A 17,602-nucleotide genomic window follows, 5' to 3' on the forward strand; every position below is an offset into this window, starting at 1 on the left:
TTTACATACGTTTCGAATTTTTGGAAGTGCTGTAAATTTCGAGATTGGCCCGAGGAAAATGTATTTTTACAGTTACACACATTTTACATACATTAACAACTGTAACATGTAGTCTGTAAAAATCATCGATCCCATAAAAAATTAGACCGTGATTTGATTGATTAGATGGAACGTTCATGGATTCTATTGATCTGTGAGACCAATAATTGATGTTGAAGATCTCGAGGTGGCAGAGGTGAAAATTTCCACCTGGACCGATCTACCTCAAGGGTGGAGAGTAATGTTGCCCTAGAAGTGATTGCCTACGATTTTTCAGTGTTTGTGTTGATGCGCTGCGTAGAGTCGAAATCGACAGTGCTCCTGTATGCGTTTCTCACAAATCTTGGCAAAGATTTGTCATTGCACGGTAGACTGAAATATATCGTTAGGCCTACAAGTCTGCAGGACGCTTGATGTCATTAGGTCCACTGTGCAGTGAATGATGTCTGTGTGTATGCGTCATGATACGGATTAGAACGCGAATTGTGAAAGAAAGATGCGTTGAAGCCTGGATTGATGTTTCTGTGGAGCCGGCTAAGCTTATCTTTTATCACGCTGAGGATTTGTATGGGCTTTGTGAAAATGGATCAAGCAACTACGAGCACATTTCACGTCAGTTGCGCCCTGGAAAGGCTTGAAGGCGTCTCCTTTGGAGTACTTGAGCTATGATCATCAAGATTAGTGGTCTCTTGGAACATTCACGCGCAAATCTGTGCGCCTGAAAGCTCACGATTCTACATCAGACTGGGTCAACACGTCTAATCACAAGCTGATGCACCAGGAACAAGTAGTCGAAGGAAAAGTCGAGGTGGGGTCACAGAACGCGCTTGATTGCAATTCGTACGCAAGTAGAACGTATAAATACACGTCGCTTTGTCTCATTCGCGATAATTCCTCATCACAATTATTGTTGACTACCCTCACATTATCACATTTCCACCCATCCAAATTCTTAAATTTTCGAAAGCCTATCCATCTTAGCCTTAAAGCTTTCATCACATCATCACATCCTCTATCGTTGCGCTTTTGTGTTTCTTTGAATCTTCAACCATCAACATCTCTTCTACCTTTGATCTTCTCCAATATCGAAGCTCATAAACGTATCTCATCAAAGATGTCTTACTGTTCAAACTCGTCTTTGGCCTTTGGCCTCAACTTATTACGTGTCTTCAAGAGTGTCATCACTCGTACACAAGTAAGTCTCGATAACAAGCTTGTTCCATGTATCCTGACTGTTGCTATGAAGTCAATTGCGGTCAATGAGGTATGTTCTTTTGTCTCCTTTGTGGAGCATCCATTCTGGTACTGACGTTTGATTTGTTTTAGACTTCCTTTGTGACTGCTACTAGATATGAAGTTAGACGTTTGAGGTGTGAACCTCTGACTTTACCTTTTGTACTTGAACCTTGGCTTTCGGTCACAGAGCAGAGATCAGTGGATTGTGAAACTCTAGTGCTTCCAGAAACATTTGAAGATGAAATCACCGTCTCATCTCCAAAAACTGAAGGAAGACGTTCCGAAACTCTCAGTCCTCTTACGAATGATTCTCTTTCGCAATCGACTTCATCACATACCATCATCCTCGAAGCCACACCTGAACCGCTTGAAACTCAGCCCAAACAACCACCTACAACCTTCAGCTCGACTTCTGCTCCGTCTCCATTTCTGGCCTTCTTGGAAGCTTCACACCTTGAAGCATCAAGGAAGTTACTTGCAGAAAAATCAAGTTTGGCACCTTTAGACTTAGGATGCGCTCAATTCAACTCTGCCTACTACCGAAGACATCTTCCTCCAACCCTGCCTGAATTGTCTACCAGCAAGAAATCAAAGAAGGCTTTTTGCTGGAGAACCACATTAGATGAAATCATGAAGGAATCAGGCGAAGAATGTGATGAAATCTTGGATGAACTCGTTGAAGAAAGTGGTACCGAATCCGGCAATCAGGACATCGCCGAATCTTCCACCTCATCTCCTTCTCATTCGCGCTCCTCAAGTGTTTCATCGTACACTACTTGTATTGGATCGCCAGTTCTTTCCTCCATCTCATCATTCGGGAAACTTCAACAAAATGATACTTCAACAACAATCACTATTCAAGAGCCCATTCTCAATCATCCTGGTGTTACTCCAATCCGCCCATCGCCGTCGTCTTTCTCATCTTGCAAACCAACTTCATTCCTGGATTTCATAGAATCATCGAACCAGGAGATGATCAATAGGATGCAAAAAGAAAAACCTAAAAACTTGACTCCGGATGTGGAATGTTCACAATTCAATTCAGCTCATTACAGAAGACATCTTCCTCGAAGTCTTCCGCCATCGAAATCAAACAAAACCTTTTGTTGGAAATCAAAATTGGATCAAATGATGCGAGAAGAAGAGTTTGAGGATATATCAGTTGATACAGTTGATCAGATGACCACCAAACCTACATCAATCTTTCCTCCTTCTGTTTACACTTCCTCTTCTCATGTCCGCTCTTCAAGTTGTTCATCTGATATCACAGTGGTTGACACAGCTACTTTGATATATTTTCCAAAAGAAACTATTCCATTACCATCCCCTGTAGACCTTCCGTTTTGTTTAGTCCGATAATATTCTTCACCATTGTCTAGTTGTGATTTCTCTTTCATTTCAGACCATCACATTGATGTCTTTTAATCATATAAAATTTGTAAATAGCTTCTTTTTCTCTTCTTTGAAAAATGCAACACATCATGTGTTACTTGATTTTTTTGCCTTGTGAGCCACCCACTCAAACCTTGATGACAGGTTCCAATCTGGTCGAGAACTTTTTCACAGATTGCAAGACCCCTATGTACCAAACCTGATTTTAATTATCAGCTTGTGATCTAACGCTCCTGAATTTTTTACTTCTTTCCCTCACCCACCAAGAGTTCTGAGCCAAAGTGTTTCAAACTTGGCTCTCCTCTGGTAAAATGAATTGCACAGGACCATCACATCAATTTTTGTATGTTGTTTTCACCAAATCATAGAGGTAGGTCATGTTCCATCACCACATCGAGATATAGACTAATTTGAAAGTACAAACGCATAAATATCATTATGTTTAACATATATGTGTTATATGTATGACATCAGAAAGGAAAACTCTTGTACATACGTGATACTATATACTACTCAATACATGCGTTTGATAATTTTTCGTTGAAGGGTGATGGTCTCATCCATGTTCAACTGGTGAATAAAAGTGTGTGCGCTTTGTTTCCTGGGAGAAAAAGAAACCCTTGTTCAATAAAGTGTGATTGTAAGTTGTGTTGTTCCGTCCACCAGAAGACATTGATATCTTTCAAGGCTCTAGCTTCCACGAAGCTCAAATCGTCGTGATTGAAGAAGCTGTTTGATTCTTCCTCTTATCTGCACTGTCTGGAACTTCAGTTTCCAAATGCTTGATGCCCATTTCACATCCTCTGAGTGCAAAAGTCCTATATTCAAGGCCACTGCGGCAAAGGATGACACACATCTCATCATCTTTTTCAAGTTTCGAGAGACCAAGTGCTTCCGATACGGGATCATCCGGATCGGATTGTACTGAAGCGGAGTCCACCAGGACCCCGGTATGCTCCTATAAGGGGTAGTCACACAGAAATGTGACTTTTGAGCTCCGCGGAGATGAGCCCCTGCCAAACCGCTAAGTCTTTCCCTGGCTTCACCCATAGATCTAGGACTGGTTTTATCCTAAAGAGTGGCAATCTGTGGCAATACAGCAAAGGCAGAAACTGGCAGGTCTCTATAATCCCATGTGTAGTATCTCCACGGGAGCTCAAAAGTCACATTTCTGTGTGACTACCCCTTATAGGAGCATACCGGGGTCCTAGTCCACCCCATCACTTGGCCGTGTTGCAGCGGAGTGGCCCCGAACGGGTAGATCCCGCGCTTAGACGCGGTCCTTGACTTATTTTACTTCGAGTTCGCGACCAACTCAGCTTTCTTTGTGACCATTCTTCAACAATTCTTAACCTTCTCACCTTCCTCAACAAATCATCAACGATCGATATCAACTCTAATATATCCAGCCTCTACTCCAAATTCACCAAATGGGCATTCAAGGACTATTGCCATTCCTCAAATCCATTCAACGATCCTCTCATATCAAGGAATGGGCCGGTAAAACCCTCGCTATCGATGCTTACGTTTGGTTACATCGAGCAGCATATGGATGTGCACAAGAATTATGCCTTGGAACACGGACAACAAAACATATCGATTATGTAATGGCAAGAGTGGACTTATTACGACATCATGGGGTTATACCTTATGTGGTCTTTGATGGTGACGCGCTTCCAGGGAAAAGAGGAACGGAAGAAGCACGAGAGAAAAGAAGACAAACCAATTTAGCACTTGCAAATTCACTTTTATCAGAAGGAAAAAAAGAAGAAGCAAGAGAAGCATTTGTAAAAGCAACGGATATCACACCTCAAATAGCTCATGATATAATCTTATCATTAAAAGAAGCTGGAGTCAAATATGTAGTAGCACCATATGAAGCAGATGCACAATTAAGATTCTTAGAACTTCATGGTCATATAGATGGAATTTTAACAGAAGATTCAGATTTATTAGTTTATGGTGCCAAAAACGTTTTATTTAAGCTAGATCCACTTGGGCATTGTATACATATTTCTAGAGATGATTTTGGTAAAGTTAAAGATACTCAATTATCACTTTGGACTGATACCGAATTTCGTCAAATGGCTATCTTGAGTGGTTGTGATTATCTACCTAGTATACATGGTTTAGGATTGAAAAAAGCCTATCAGCTCATCAAAACTTACAAATCAGCAGAAAGGGTATGTCGAGTGCTATCTTTAAATATCTACAAAGTTCTGATGCACGTACGCTAACCAGATCTGTTCTTTTCATAATTCCAGGCTATCAAGGCTACAAGACTAGAAGGCAGCCTCAAAGTTCCATTAGGCTATGAAGCCCTTTTCCGACGTGCTGAACTTACTTTTTTATACCAAATCGTCTACGACCCCACAACACGCAAACTGGTACACCTTCATCCGCTTCCATCATCCCAACCCAATCCTGAGGACCTCGTGAGCTGTGGTGAATTCTGGGAAGACCAAGTTGCGGTGGCCGTAGCCGAAGGGCGCGCCGATCCTTTCACAAAGACGACCTTCCAGTCAAGTATCAATGTCCTACCCTCCGTGTCTACTTCTCGCTTTATCGAGAGATCAAGGCCATCTCAAAGATCACATCCTTCATCGAAACCCACCGCTATTCCAAATCAGCGTACACTGAAGAGTTTCGCTTTTAGTTAAGTCAAGACTTGGTTTTTTGTTCCTGAGGCACAACTATAATGTATGATCTAGACTTCAGTTGAGCTGATTGAAACTATTTGACCATCCCCACTCACAGCTGCATCGCCCGAGGTCAATAGCAAAGCTCGCCTGGCATCCTCAGCCGAACTCTCTGCCGGTCAAGGTGCACTGCATCCCATCGAAAACTCGATTCTTCAGCCGACCTTGCCACAGACCTCCAAGCCATTGAGCAGCAAGTTTTTCGCCGCTGGATCAAAAGATCAAGATGAAAATGTTCCAACTCCACCTTTTGTACCTATAGAAACATCGAGTAGTACTTTAACTTTTGACGAACTGGTTCCAGAAGATGCTGAACCATTATCACAAGAAGCTTGGAGTGAAATCTCGGAAACAGGTGGATCAGATGAAATGGGTCCAGATTTACCATCAAGTCAAATGCACGGAGAAGATATCAGACCATTTGCCAAACTACTTCAAGCCAGTCAAACTGAATCGATACCTGAAACGACGCCTCCTAGAAGTCCTATGATCCTCCTTCATCGTCAAAATCACAGTTTGAATTATTCTGATGGGGTGAATAGTTCGCCTACTCATGATGATTCCAGAGAGCGAGATACTCTGATCCAACCTCGAATTACGATCTTAACTGGGCCGACCTTGGCTAGGAATGATACACCCTCTTCAAACTTGATGAAGTCGACTTCTAAAGCGACGTTACCTATCAGCTCTGATCCGATCGTCGATGACGATGACGATGATATGATGTATGGTGAACTTAATCGGCCTCTGAACAAATTCTCATCGATGAAACGACCTCAACATAATAACGATACCCCAACTACACTAAAAAAGCAAAGAACTCGACCAGTTGTAGTACGTGAACCGTTACAGAAGAGTAACATGGTAGATGAGATGAGTCCAGCTTTAGCAAGGGTTGCGTCAGGAATGAGAGAAAGATTTACGTTTCGTGGTCATAGTTCACCTATGAATCGGACACCACGGAACCTTTCATCTACCTTTAGAAAGAGTAGTATCACACCTAAAACACCTCATATGGAATCTACTGATATGGATGAAGATGGGGATGAGACTCCTCAAAGTGTACCTATGATTCAGAGAAGACATACTGATGGAATCTCTCGACATTCTAAAGGGCTTGATCGCAATGATAATGAACATCAAGGAAGAAATTTGGTGGATCAAACTTCGAGTCCTAAACTAGCTGCATTTCTTTTCAAAGGTGGGACCGCTTCACGAAGGAGCTAAGTTTTAAAACTGCTGATAATGGACATGTTAATATTTGTGGTAGATATCTGTCTGTTTATTTTTGTTTTGTTTTTCAAATTTTTGGAAGAGGATTTTTATAATTTTTCAAATTGTAGATAAGTCTGTTTATGATGAATTGTTATAATCGCTTTTGTATGGGCTCTGTTTTTATAGATTTTCAAAAAAGGAACATTATCATTTTTGGATTCATCAAGTGATAGAGAAGCCAAGATTTTTTTCTTGAGATCATTCTCCCTGAAATACATTTTGACAAATACCCATCACAAGATGCTGGATTTCGAAAACAATGAAGCTAAAGCTGTGCAATCAGTATTCCCAAAACCAGAATACATTGCACATTTAAAGATGTCCTTTTGACCAATGCAATATGGCAGTCAAGATATCTCAATTTTAATGGTCACTTAAAATATGATGCTGATTATGATATGGCAAAATATTGACGGCAGTCTGGAACCAATGTAAGAAAGAATTGGTATTTGAATTGGTATCAACCACGAGTCCTTTGAATAATCAATGCTATTTTCTAACTCTCAAAGGGATACAAATATGGTGGGATCTGTTTTTCGGACATGGACGTCTAAATTTGCATAGATACTTTAAGTGCAACATTCAAGATGTTGAACAAACACATGTGTTATCAATTTTCAAACTCTTAGTATCAAAATTAGCCAACCTGCAAAAGACGTATACCAAAAATGATGACATATACCGGTGCGGGGAGATGATATTGAGATCTCACCTTGAGGTGTTCAGCTACCAAACGGGAGAAACGAAGGAAGAAGAATATCAAGTCAGCAGTAGAAGTGATTTTAATTAGACTTTCAGACCACCTTAGTCTTTGGAGTCGAGCCTTGTTAGTGGGAGGCAGTCGTCCAAATCGACATGATGCTGCTGGGATTTTTGCGTTCATCATGTTGGCAACAACGCACACAACTAATATCGAGTCACTTCATCATTTCGTAGAAAGAACCAAACCAGTGAATATACATTGCAGATAGACTACGAAACACTCACACTACCATGGCTCTGGCGTAGAGCCATGTTTAGAATCTCCTATAAAGTTGCCCTTTGCTTGCACGTTGGGCGTTCTTATCATCACTCATCACATAAACATAAGGTACTCTGGCAGTATCACCATCTTAACCTTCCACAACATATAATTTATCCACTTCCTAGTATCTTCTATTCAGTGTCTTCGAGACTTTACTTCTATCTATATTACATTTTCAAGTCAATACTTTAAGCATAAACCTGACTTATTATACCCCGTCCAGCATAATTTATTACATTCGACAATGCGTTTCATTTCTGCCACCTTTGTGATGTTGAGCATTCTTTATGTTTCCCAAGTAGACTCAACTCTTCAAATAAGCAAGTCAGTCTTATTGTTTTGTTTATTACATTTCGATATACTTTACTGACAATTAATGGGTTCTTTGACAATAGTGGTGACCTAACCCCCAGAGCACCAGCACCGGCCCAAGCAAGTGCTTCTGCATCCGCAACTCCCAAGACACGTCGAGAATTGAATGCCCGCTCACCGTCCCCAGCCCAAGCTAGCGCTTCAGCAGCACCCAAGACTCGTCGTGCATTGGACACTCGTTCACCAGCACCGGCCCAAGCAAGTGCTTCTGCATCTGCGACCCCCAAGAATCGTCGAAACTTGAATGCTCGCTCACCATCCCCGGCCCAAGCTAGTGCCTCAGCAGCCCCCAAGACCCGTCGTAAATTGGACGCTCGGTCACCAGCACCGGCCCAAGCAAGTCCTTCTGCATCTGCGACCCCCAAGAATCGTCGAAACTTGAATGCTCGCTCACCGTCCCCGGCCCAACCCAGCGCTTCAGCAGCCCCCAAGACCCGTCGTGCATTAGACACGCGTTCACCAGCGCCAGCACAAGCCAGTGCCTCAGCAACCCCCAAGACGCAATGAGAATATTCCATCACACCTTTATCTTAGATGGAATTTCGCGGTAATAGATTGGCAGGTTTAATTTTCACCATAGAGTATGAATGCGTTTTCTTCCAAAGATGTATATTACAACTTAATTGTGCTTAACATGCGTCTGATTTGAAGAAACTTGCATATATCATAAACCATTTACTTGATTTCTGCCAAGTCCTTCTCCGTCAGGATCTTCACACTAAGAGCATATTCCCCCCTCCTGATCCTCTCTCAGCTTTTGTTCGGGGATATCTCCCATAGCTATATCATGCCTTGCTTGACTTGTACCTCTGCATGGGAACCGTTTGCATACCTACAAAATGTGTTCACCTCCCAGTACATATGCATTTTCCCAGCAGCACAATTTGAACTTTTCACGGCTCCAAGTAATCTCACTGATTCATCGAAGTAGACTCGCTCTCACATTTTGCAAACTCGACATCTGATCTGTTGATGTTGGGTGAAAGGACTTCTACCTCTAGTCCTCCGCATCAACCAAACCAAGTTACAAATCCTTCCCTTGAGTTTTATAGTGGCTTTGCCACATCATATGTGTCAAAGCAGACCAAACAGTGTTCAAATTGTTGAACCCTCTTTTGTCTTTTTCAAATCCTGATCTGAATGAGGACGAAGGAAAGTTGACATATTATTACGGGCAATGTACAACAGGCTATTTTCAAAATTGGATACATATGGGTTTTGTATGATCCATTCTCTACTCAGTGATATCTTTTTATGTGTGCAGATGTATTGTATTTATTTATTTCTAATGTTATAGATTTACCAATCTATCAGAGCTAGTAGCCCTATTCAAACCAAAACGACCCATACGAGAGAGGCTGAGGTTTCTTGGGGGGGCCCCTCCGCTCAAAGGAGAGCTGAGGGGGGTAGGACCACCAGCACTGTAGATGGGGGAGCTCTGAACGGCGGGCTAGGCAAACCCCTCTACAACACTAACAAATAAACATACAAACAAATAGTAGAAGTGGATCAAACCCAAGGAAAGAAAGAAAAAGGGGGGGAACCAAATCAACTACCACAACCAACGTAGCTAGTTAGCGGCCCCAAAATTCTGACCAATAACTAAATTAACTATAAACCTTCAATCCAACACATACACGACTTCCCACGAGCAGTTTCACACGGGTGGAGGGTGGGTTCGAAAAAGAGAGAGACTGTGAGAGAATAGGATGAGAGCTGTTGTCCAACTGATAGCGTGAGATATCCAGAGGTGAGGGTAAGAGTGGACGCGTGGAAAAAAGGATGAAAACTTTTTGAGAATCAAATTTCAAACTTCTCATTTTCCACAATGTTGCGTACAGGAAAATGGCAGCTTCAATAGAAGCATATTTTTCCCCGAGAGGCCCTGATGTGATATCTCATGCTTATCATGGAAAACGGCGGTACCGTCATGCCTTTGGGCACCGCCTACCATCCATTCTCTACTCAGTGATATCTTTTTATGTGTGCAGATGTATTGTATTTATTTATTTCTAATGTTATAGATTTACCAATCTATCAGAGCTAGTAGCCCTATTCAAACCAAAACGACCCATACGAGAGAGGCTGAGGTTTCTTGGGGGGGCCCCTCCGCTCAAAGGAGAGCTGAGGGGGGTAGGACCACCAGCACTGTAGATGGGGGAGCTCTTCCCCTTGACTCGGGGCATCGTCCTGAGCCTGAGAAAGCCCATCTACGGTGACCAGTGTCAAAAGCAATCTGAGAACGAACTTCTTGAATAAAACTTTCCCCAAAAAAAACCTCCTAAATTCCAAAATTAACCTCAAATTGTGTGATCAAAGTTGCGATGCAAGCCTCAGTACAATTACTTCCCACTAAATACATAGTTCTTGCAAAAGTTTAACCAACTTTTCTAACTCTTCCGTGTCATATTCTCGTATATAAAGTTTATAGGCCTTCGACTTCCATCGGCCTACTGCGACAATTTCTTCTAGCGGTATATCTAAATTCCACCGTAGGGAAGCACCACCCACCCTGAACAAGTGGCCGGTAAGTTTGACACCCGCTCTTGTTTTCCAAACACTTTCAAATATTTTTTGACAACGATTCTTAGTCAGGCATACACGCTTCCCGTTCAACGGATACAAGAATAAAGGTTCGTCCTCTGTCGCTCCCGTACTGCTAATAAGTCGCCAAACTTCACTAACAGGGTCTAGGAGTGATGACTGGTGTTGACAATGAATTTCTTGTACCTCTCCAACGACAGCAGTTTTGGCTTCCCTAATCCAAATCCTCAAGAATTTATTGTCTGGTTCCCAAATAACGTCTTTCACCTTTACTTGATCGACTTTCATTGATGATTTTAACAACTCGCCTAACCGAGCCATACCCTAGAAGGCGATCAGCGCAACTCACAGGGGCAAAAATTGATGCTCACAACTATGTGAGCGTTGAAATTTTCCTGTTTTGTTCCCATTTGTTTCCCATTTGTTTCCAATTTGTTTCCAATTTGTTTCCCATTTGTTTCCCTTTTCTTTCTGTTTGTCAGCTGATTACGTGATCATCAGGAACTGAGCAGACAAACTAAGCCTTCCTCAGCATTTATTCCTGAGCAAAGAAGTCTGAGGAAGGGCTGATCCTGAGCGGCATTCCCTGGTTCAGTAAGCTCCAAGGGATGCCACCAATGTATAGCTTAGGGGCTGAGCTGAACTGAGTATTCCCTTAGCTAAGTCTCTGAAGTATCCCCCAGATGGATCACAGAGCGCCAAGCTTGCCTCAAGCTTGATGGCTCCGGAATGAAGCCTGAGGCCCGTCTGCTCGTTCAACTGAGCTGCTCAGTTATTCCTCAGGGGCATCCCTGAGATCAGGAGGATCCGGAGGATTTCACTGCTCATTGGATGAGGGCCTGCTCAGCTAGTCCTCAGGGGCATTCCTGGCCGGATCAGAAGGATCCAAAGGATGTCACTGAGTATTAGCTGAGGGGCTGCTCAGTTGATCTCAGCCCCTCAGTGTGAAAAACTTTATCCGGGGATATCACTGAGGATTAGCTGAGCAATGAGCAGACGGGATGACGCTTTTATCAGGCTTCATTCCTTGGCAAGGAAGTCTGAGAAAAGTCCGGCCCATCAGTGATCCAGTCAGGGGATGCTACTGAGTATTTGCTGAGCAGCTCAAATGGGACGCCCCTGGGCAGGCTTCTTCACTGAAAAATGAAGCCTCAGGAAGGTATAGTTCATGTGCTCATCTTCATTTTGAACAAATTGCTGAGTATTCAGTGCCTCATGAGCTGATCCTGAGTACTCATCGGGAATCAGTTATTGCTCATCCAAGATGGAAATGAGCCTTCTCAATAAATGTCAAGTAAAATATGAGAACCACAGGATGATCACCTGAACACAAACAAGATTGTGAATTGAATCAATCTGAAAGAAAATGAATCTTTTTTGGAGAATTCCAAAAATTCTACAACGCTCACATGTATGTGAGTATCTATTTTGGCCCCTGTGACTGTGTAAGCAACCTGACTTTCCAAATCACCGCCTGCTAAACCTTCTAGCAACATAAACAGATGTTTGATCATCACCGGATTCTTCGGTACCTTGGGTGCTTTTAGAAGTTCGAGTTTTGCTGCCGTTCGTAAAATACACTCGACTCTTGGCATCACAGTATGGGGATAGTCGTAGTTATGAAATAAGTGCCACGCCTTTATCCCGGACAGGTAAGTTCGGACCGTGGACGACTTTATCGGCAGTGTCCCTTGAGTGAAATTGTCTTCGACCAGAGGAGGGCTTGCCCACACAACGAACTCACACAGAACTAGAGGGTCGATCGGCAATAACAAGTGTCGAGGTACGTGTTTTTCAAGTGCGAAAACTAGTAATTTTGAGACTGCCGCATTATAATGTTTTAAAGTCGAAGTTGACCAACTTCCACTTATGATATAGGCCTTGACACGATCAGTCGACGAAGAGTCTACACCATCTTGACCTCTCAAGAATTCCATCAAGGTTAAAATTTACTGAAGAAACTAATTGTTCGTGTGGTTAAAGTGTAGTATTAGTGGTCTCGAAGGCTCAAGGTAACTCTCTAGAGCCACCTCTGTGAGTGGGTTATAAACAAAGTACGTGTCTCTCGTACTTTTCTCCCCAATCGGGAGCTGTCAATTTTTTGGTTACAAGGCTTAATTCAACAACGTTAGCACACAATAGACTCAATAGCGGCGACTACAAACAACACCTATTTGATCTTTGTTTCAAGTCTATATTTCACGTTATCACTTGCTTCACTACAGAGCGCAGATTGATAGGTATCTCTATCACTACTTGGTCAACTGAATCGCGCTTCTCTAGGCCTCTCGACAACTTATCAGCCAGATTATCGCCGGACTTGACTCTTACTGCAACCAGGTCTGAATGCAAACTCATCAACAGTTTTTGAATGGCCTTCCACTCGCCATTAACTGCCTGGTCTCCGGATCTCCTTTTTTCGACCGCTGATTGTGAGGTGGTGTTATTGGTAAGTACGATAAACCTCTTACCACCTACTTCATGGAATTGAGTAATCATAATCATCCCCAGGCGAATTGCGACAGTTTCGGCCCATGCTATATTCTTTGTAACTTTCCCTTCGACCGGCAAGTTCCATCCTTCTTCCAGTACAAACTGAGCCCAATTAGCGCCAATCAGCACTCCTATCCCCGTGAGTGATGCATCTCCAACCCATTCCAAATCGATGGGAGTCATATCTGGAATAATTCTTCTACAATCAAACGTTGACAAAGTATTGTTCCATTCTGTCAGGTCTTCGCGAACATCTTCTGGTATTTGCCTCTTCGCTGACGGTACCATCCACTGTTTTTTCCACCTCCATAAACTCGGCATATAGCATTGTAAATGTGGAACAATATACGTTGTGTGAACCAACCTCCCGGTAAGCTTTTCCACGTCTTTCAAGTAGAAGGAGGCTCTAGGAACTAAGAAATCCACCACTTGTTGTAACCGTTCCTGTAATTTCTCCTTGGGCAAACGCACCGTCCGTTCTTTGGCATTCCAGATAAAGCCAATGTACCTCTGTTCATCTTCGAAATCGTGAACCTTTTCCGGATTCGACGCCACACCCATATCGTTACTTAAGCGTACAATATCTTCGATGGTTGTAGGATTAGACCTTTCTTTAACCAGCAGATTATCGTCAACCCAACGAAATCCACATTCTAACTTGAAGACCTTCACAATGATTTTCCTCCATAGATCTGCCGGTCTACCAAACACTCCACATCCAGCAACTCCCCCGAACTGCACTCTTGTGTCCATCCACAGCCGATTATAGAGATCTAATATAAATAGATAACGCCACTGCAATGGGTGTGTAGCGATTTGTCTATACGCCTTTTCCCAGTCGAAAAGTGCTAATACCAAATCGCCGTTGTTGTTCTTGAAAAACATGATTACCACCTTGAAATCGTCCCAATTGGTTTCAAACTCCTTCTTGTCGACGAAACTATTCACCGAGGGTGTCTCCAAATCGTCATGAGGAAAAGATAAGTCATTTATAATACGAAATGAACCGTTGCCATTGATTACACTACCCATCGGGCTGGACCAAAAAAATCCCAACTTTTCATAAACTTCGTCGTGAGTGAAAGGTCCGAAAATCCTTGAAGCTCTTCTTTCTTTCTCTAATGTATTTCTGATTTTTTCTTCTGCCAACTTAGCTGACTCATGGTTCTTGGGCGTAAACCACTTCCTTGACCCCATGGTATGTTGAGGAATGCCTTGGTGAAACCCATCTCTGCATCCCTTCAGCACCTCCTGAGCGTTGTCCTCAATCTTAAACAGGCCAATCAGCAATTCGCACTTGGGTATATTCAAAGCAGACTTTGCCACTTCCCCAGGCCATTTAGGGCAATGATTCCTTCCAGAGTTTCTATAGGGAATAACGCGCACTTTCTCACCCCTTTCACAAAGGGGTCTCCCTGGTGCAGGAAATAGTCGTGGAGCCTCTATATCACTACTTGCGTTCCGCAAAACGTACAGTCGGCAAAGGAGAAAGGCACGATATGATCAGAAACTCATTCAAAACCATCAAAGGAACATAGCATAATCACAGAATCTGCATTTCAATGGGACAGCGGTTCTAAACTGAAAGGCTTTAGAACATCAGAAAATAAAAACAATCCTAGTGCGGAGGTATAACCCCGACTATCAGTCCCACTTAAAAATAGTTAAACAAATCAAGAAAAGTAGCGACCGAGGTGGGTATGCGGAACTGTTGGAACGGCAGTGACCTTTACTTCTCTTGGTACGTCATAGACTCATTTTAAAAAACAAACTGAGACTGAGCAGGAAATTCATCTGTTAATTTACGACGGCTTACTTTGCCTTTCCGTTACTCCCGTATGGCTTTGTGCCTTTATTATAGTCGCGCTCATCATTTCTGCGATCATCTCTTCTGTCGTCTCTGCGCCAGGAACCTCCTCCTTCGCCTCGACGAGGGTTATCGCTACTCCACCGAGCAGGAGGGCTTGGGTCTCTACCACCACCGCCACCATTGAACCAACCGCCACTTCTTCCTCTACCTCGAGTATTGCGACCATTGTTACGCCGATCTTCAGAGGTGTTCTGGTAATTGACACTACCAGGTCCGTTATAGACCATACCGTTGGCGTGTGACCAAGACCTAGCGTTCGGCTTGCCGCCGTTTTGGTTGTGTTGATGGAAACCGTGGTTGTTTGGATGGTAAGGCTGATTGTTGATACTACTGCCTTGCATCATTGACGAGTTCGCATTATGATTCGCAGATCCGCTACGAAGGTCTTCCCCAGTGATTGGGTTCATGTGCTCCTTCGGTCCACCAGTAGCGTAAGGGTTCATATCGGCAAAGGATGGGTGGAAATCATTATAACGCTCAGTATCTCAAAAGCACTTCCTTTCGATTGACATATTGCGGACAGCCGGGTTAGCAAGGTTCCCATTCGCGTTGCGGATGGTCATGACGGTAGTTCGGATAGCAATGTCGTAGCGGAAAGCCATAGGCCAGTTCATGTTTTCCTTCATTATCTCCAGAACATTTTGCTTATGGATAACTAACTTATTGGCTAAATCATTATGGGTGTAATGGCGACAATAAGCTACGAACAAGTCGAATGCGACAACCCATTCTCCGAATGACATTTTCCACTCTACTGGTACATTCATCCCGACATAGGCATCCATCAATTTCTCCTTAGCAGTAAGTTGACGAAAGGACTGTTGTAGAAGATCCTGTTGAAGCCAGTGTGTGTTGAAGATAGACAACGGAATATAACCTTTTACTGCCGTCATCCTAGTGTCAAAATATTTGGACAGGGCGACAAGACCGTTAGTGTTGATACCTTTGTCATCACATATGACTTTAGTTTCTTTCTCGACGGCGGTATCGGAAGTAACCGCCGGGGAACTGGTAGGTGTATCTATAGCGTCGTCAATAATACCGACCCACTTGACTGACGATGACTTCTTGGGGTCGGTTGGTTGGGTATGTGTTTGCGAAGTTGACTTGATGATACCAGATACAGCGTTAACTTGCTTGTGGAGCGGCAAAGTGTTCCTGTTCGCGGTCGAACGTTGATTGGACGATACATTAGGAGTATCCGAAGATGAGGTACCTTGAGCCGATGTAACCATAAGACCGTTTGCCTTCAACCAGGAGTGAAAGCCTCTTGGTGGGCTTACATTAGTACCCGCGACAGTATTACGACGGGCGGGTGAACGATTTTCTGTTATAGCGAATCCGGCCACAGGCGAAATGAAATTCATGGATCAGAACCCAATCCGAAACTAGGACATCTCAATATCGAGGCAACATCGTCTGATGGCTACACGAAAAACGTGGCATCGCTAAACTGCGGCAGCACCTGAGGTGGGTAAACATGAAATTTATTGTCGCTTACGTGTCTCAGGGACGTTAACCGAGTCTCTTTCAATCAAACTGTTTGGTTGAGTAGCATCTTTGTTTCGCTCTACCGACAAGCTTTCGCCGTTGATAGTATCAGTTTCGGTATCCGGGTTGGACGTCGGGTCTTGCTGATTGGCTGACGCGTCATCAGTAGTGGTTGCGTTGGTCGCAGCTGCAGCCGCAAGGCTTCGGGCGGCTGCATTAGCCCTCGTGTTAACGGTGGACTTCTTCGCGCGTCCTCTACCTCTCCCTCTGGCAGTCGTTGTTGAACGAGTTCCAGTAGATCCGGAAGTCGAAATCGGTAAGTCTGGCATTTGGACAGTCGACCTATCTTCTGGCGGGACCGAACCTGCTCGGTTGGCGAGCCTCACACTAGTTCTCCTCACGTGCTCGTTGAACTTTTCCAAGTTTGCTTCTATTCTATTCGGTTCAGACATGTCGGATTGTCTACGTACTATTGTCTCACAGGATATTGGAAAATAACACTGTCTGATAAGTCGGATTGATGATTATGCGATAAATCCACTAGCGGAGCGTGATGAATTGGATAGGTGATCAGGATATTGATAAATATCACTGCGTAATGTTTTTTCGAAAAAGAGAGAGACTGTGAGAGAATAGGATGAGAGCTGTTGTCCAACTGATAGCGTGAGATATCCAGAGGTGAGGGTAAGAGTGGACGCGTGGAAAAAAGGATGAAAACTTTTTGAGAATCAAATTTCAAACTTCTCATTTTCCACAATGTTGCGTACAGGAAAATGGCAGCTTCAATAGAAGCATATTTTTCCCCGAGAGGCCCTGATGTGATATCTCATGCTTATCATGGAAAACGGCGGTACCGTCGTGCCTTTGGGCACCGCCTACCATTCACGTATGACAAATTGTTAACGAGAATAAACAAGTTGCAAGGCAACCCCCCATGCCTTATTGGACCACAACCAATCCTCTTCAAGAGAGAAGACTACTTATGTTGGGATAGATTCTCTCATCGATCACTTTCATAGTTCACGAGCCCTGCGAGGAGTTAGTCACCTGCGCCAAATCGGCAGGTCGGTAAGTTACATCGATCTCTGGTTCTGACAAATCTGGTGTTCATACGTAAACAGGACTCTGTTCTACAGCATGAGCACGGCAAACTGAGACTGCGAGAAT

The 17,602-nt window shown here is 43.4% G+C and overlaps 5 protein-coding genes across 5 annotated transcripts; 4 read left to right on the plus strand and 1 right to left on the minus strand.

Annotated features, from left to right (window-relative positions):
* Window positions 1–1,153: 1,153 nt before the first annotated feature.
* On the plus strand, window positions 1,154–2,634 carry MELLADRAFT_58986 (uncharacterized protein; the record flags this gene model as incomplete). The annotated part of the gene is made up of 3 exons (XM_007404218.1): window positions 1,154–1,234; window positions 1,286–1,303; window positions 1,366–2,634. The coding sequence occupies 3 exons, from the start codon at window positions 1,154–1,156 to the stop codon at window positions 2,632–2,634; spliced, it is 1,368 nt and encodes a 455-aa protein (XP_007404280.1).
* A 1,393-nt stretch (window positions 2,635–4,027) lies between these two features.
* Window positions 4,028–5,732, plus strand: MELLADRAFT_41659 (uncharacterized protein; the record flags this gene model as incomplete). Its single annotated transcript, XM_007404219.1, has 3 exons — window positions 4,028–4,850; window positions 4,932–5,322; window positions 5,425–5,732. Coding segments are annotated over 3 exons (1,452 nt in total), but the record flags the coding sequence as incomplete, so codon positions are not given.
* Window positions 5,733–6,053: 321 nt separating this feature from the next.
* MELLADRAFT_70613 (uncharacterized protein) lies at window positions 6,054–6,805 on the plus strand (the record flags this gene model as incomplete). Its single annotated transcript, XM_007404220.1, has 1 exon — window positions 6,054–6,805. One exon carries the CDS (start codon window positions 6,087–6,089, stop codon window positions 6,591–6,593), a length of 507 nt encoding a protein of 168 aa, XP_007404282.1.
* A 1,104-nt stretch (window positions 6,806–7,909) lies between these two features.
* On the plus strand, window positions 7,910–8,544 carry MELLADRAFT_123521 (uncharacterized protein; the record flags this gene model as incomplete). The annotated part of the gene is made up of 2 exons (XM_007404221.1): window positions 7,910–7,989; window positions 8,061–8,544. The coding sequence occupies 2 exons, from the start codon at window positions 7,910–7,912 to the stop codon at window positions 8,542–8,544; spliced, it is 564 nt and encodes a 187-aa protein (XP_007404283.1).
* A 6,276-nt stretch (window positions 8,545–14,820) lies between these two features.
* MELLADRAFT_89014 (uncharacterized protein) lies at window positions 14,821–16,887 on the minus strand (the record flags this gene model as incomplete). Its single annotated transcript, XM_007404743.1, has 4 exons — window positions 14,821–14,827; window positions 14,891–15,420; window positions 15,466–16,271; window positions 16,446–16,887. 4 exons carry the CDS (start codon window positions 16,885–16,887, stop codon window positions 14,821–14,823), a joined length of 1,785 nt encoding a protein of 594 aa, XP_007404805.1.
* Window positions 16,888–17,602: the final 715 nt, after the last annotated feature.

This window comes from Melampsora larici-populina (genome assembly GCF_000204055.1).
Source record: "Melampsora larici-populina 98AG31 unplaced genomic scaffold MELLAscaffold_2, whole genome shotgun sequence".
NCBI lineage: Eukaryota > Fungi > Basidiomycota > Pucciniomycetes > Pucciniales > Melampsoraceae > Melampsora > Melampsora laricis-populina.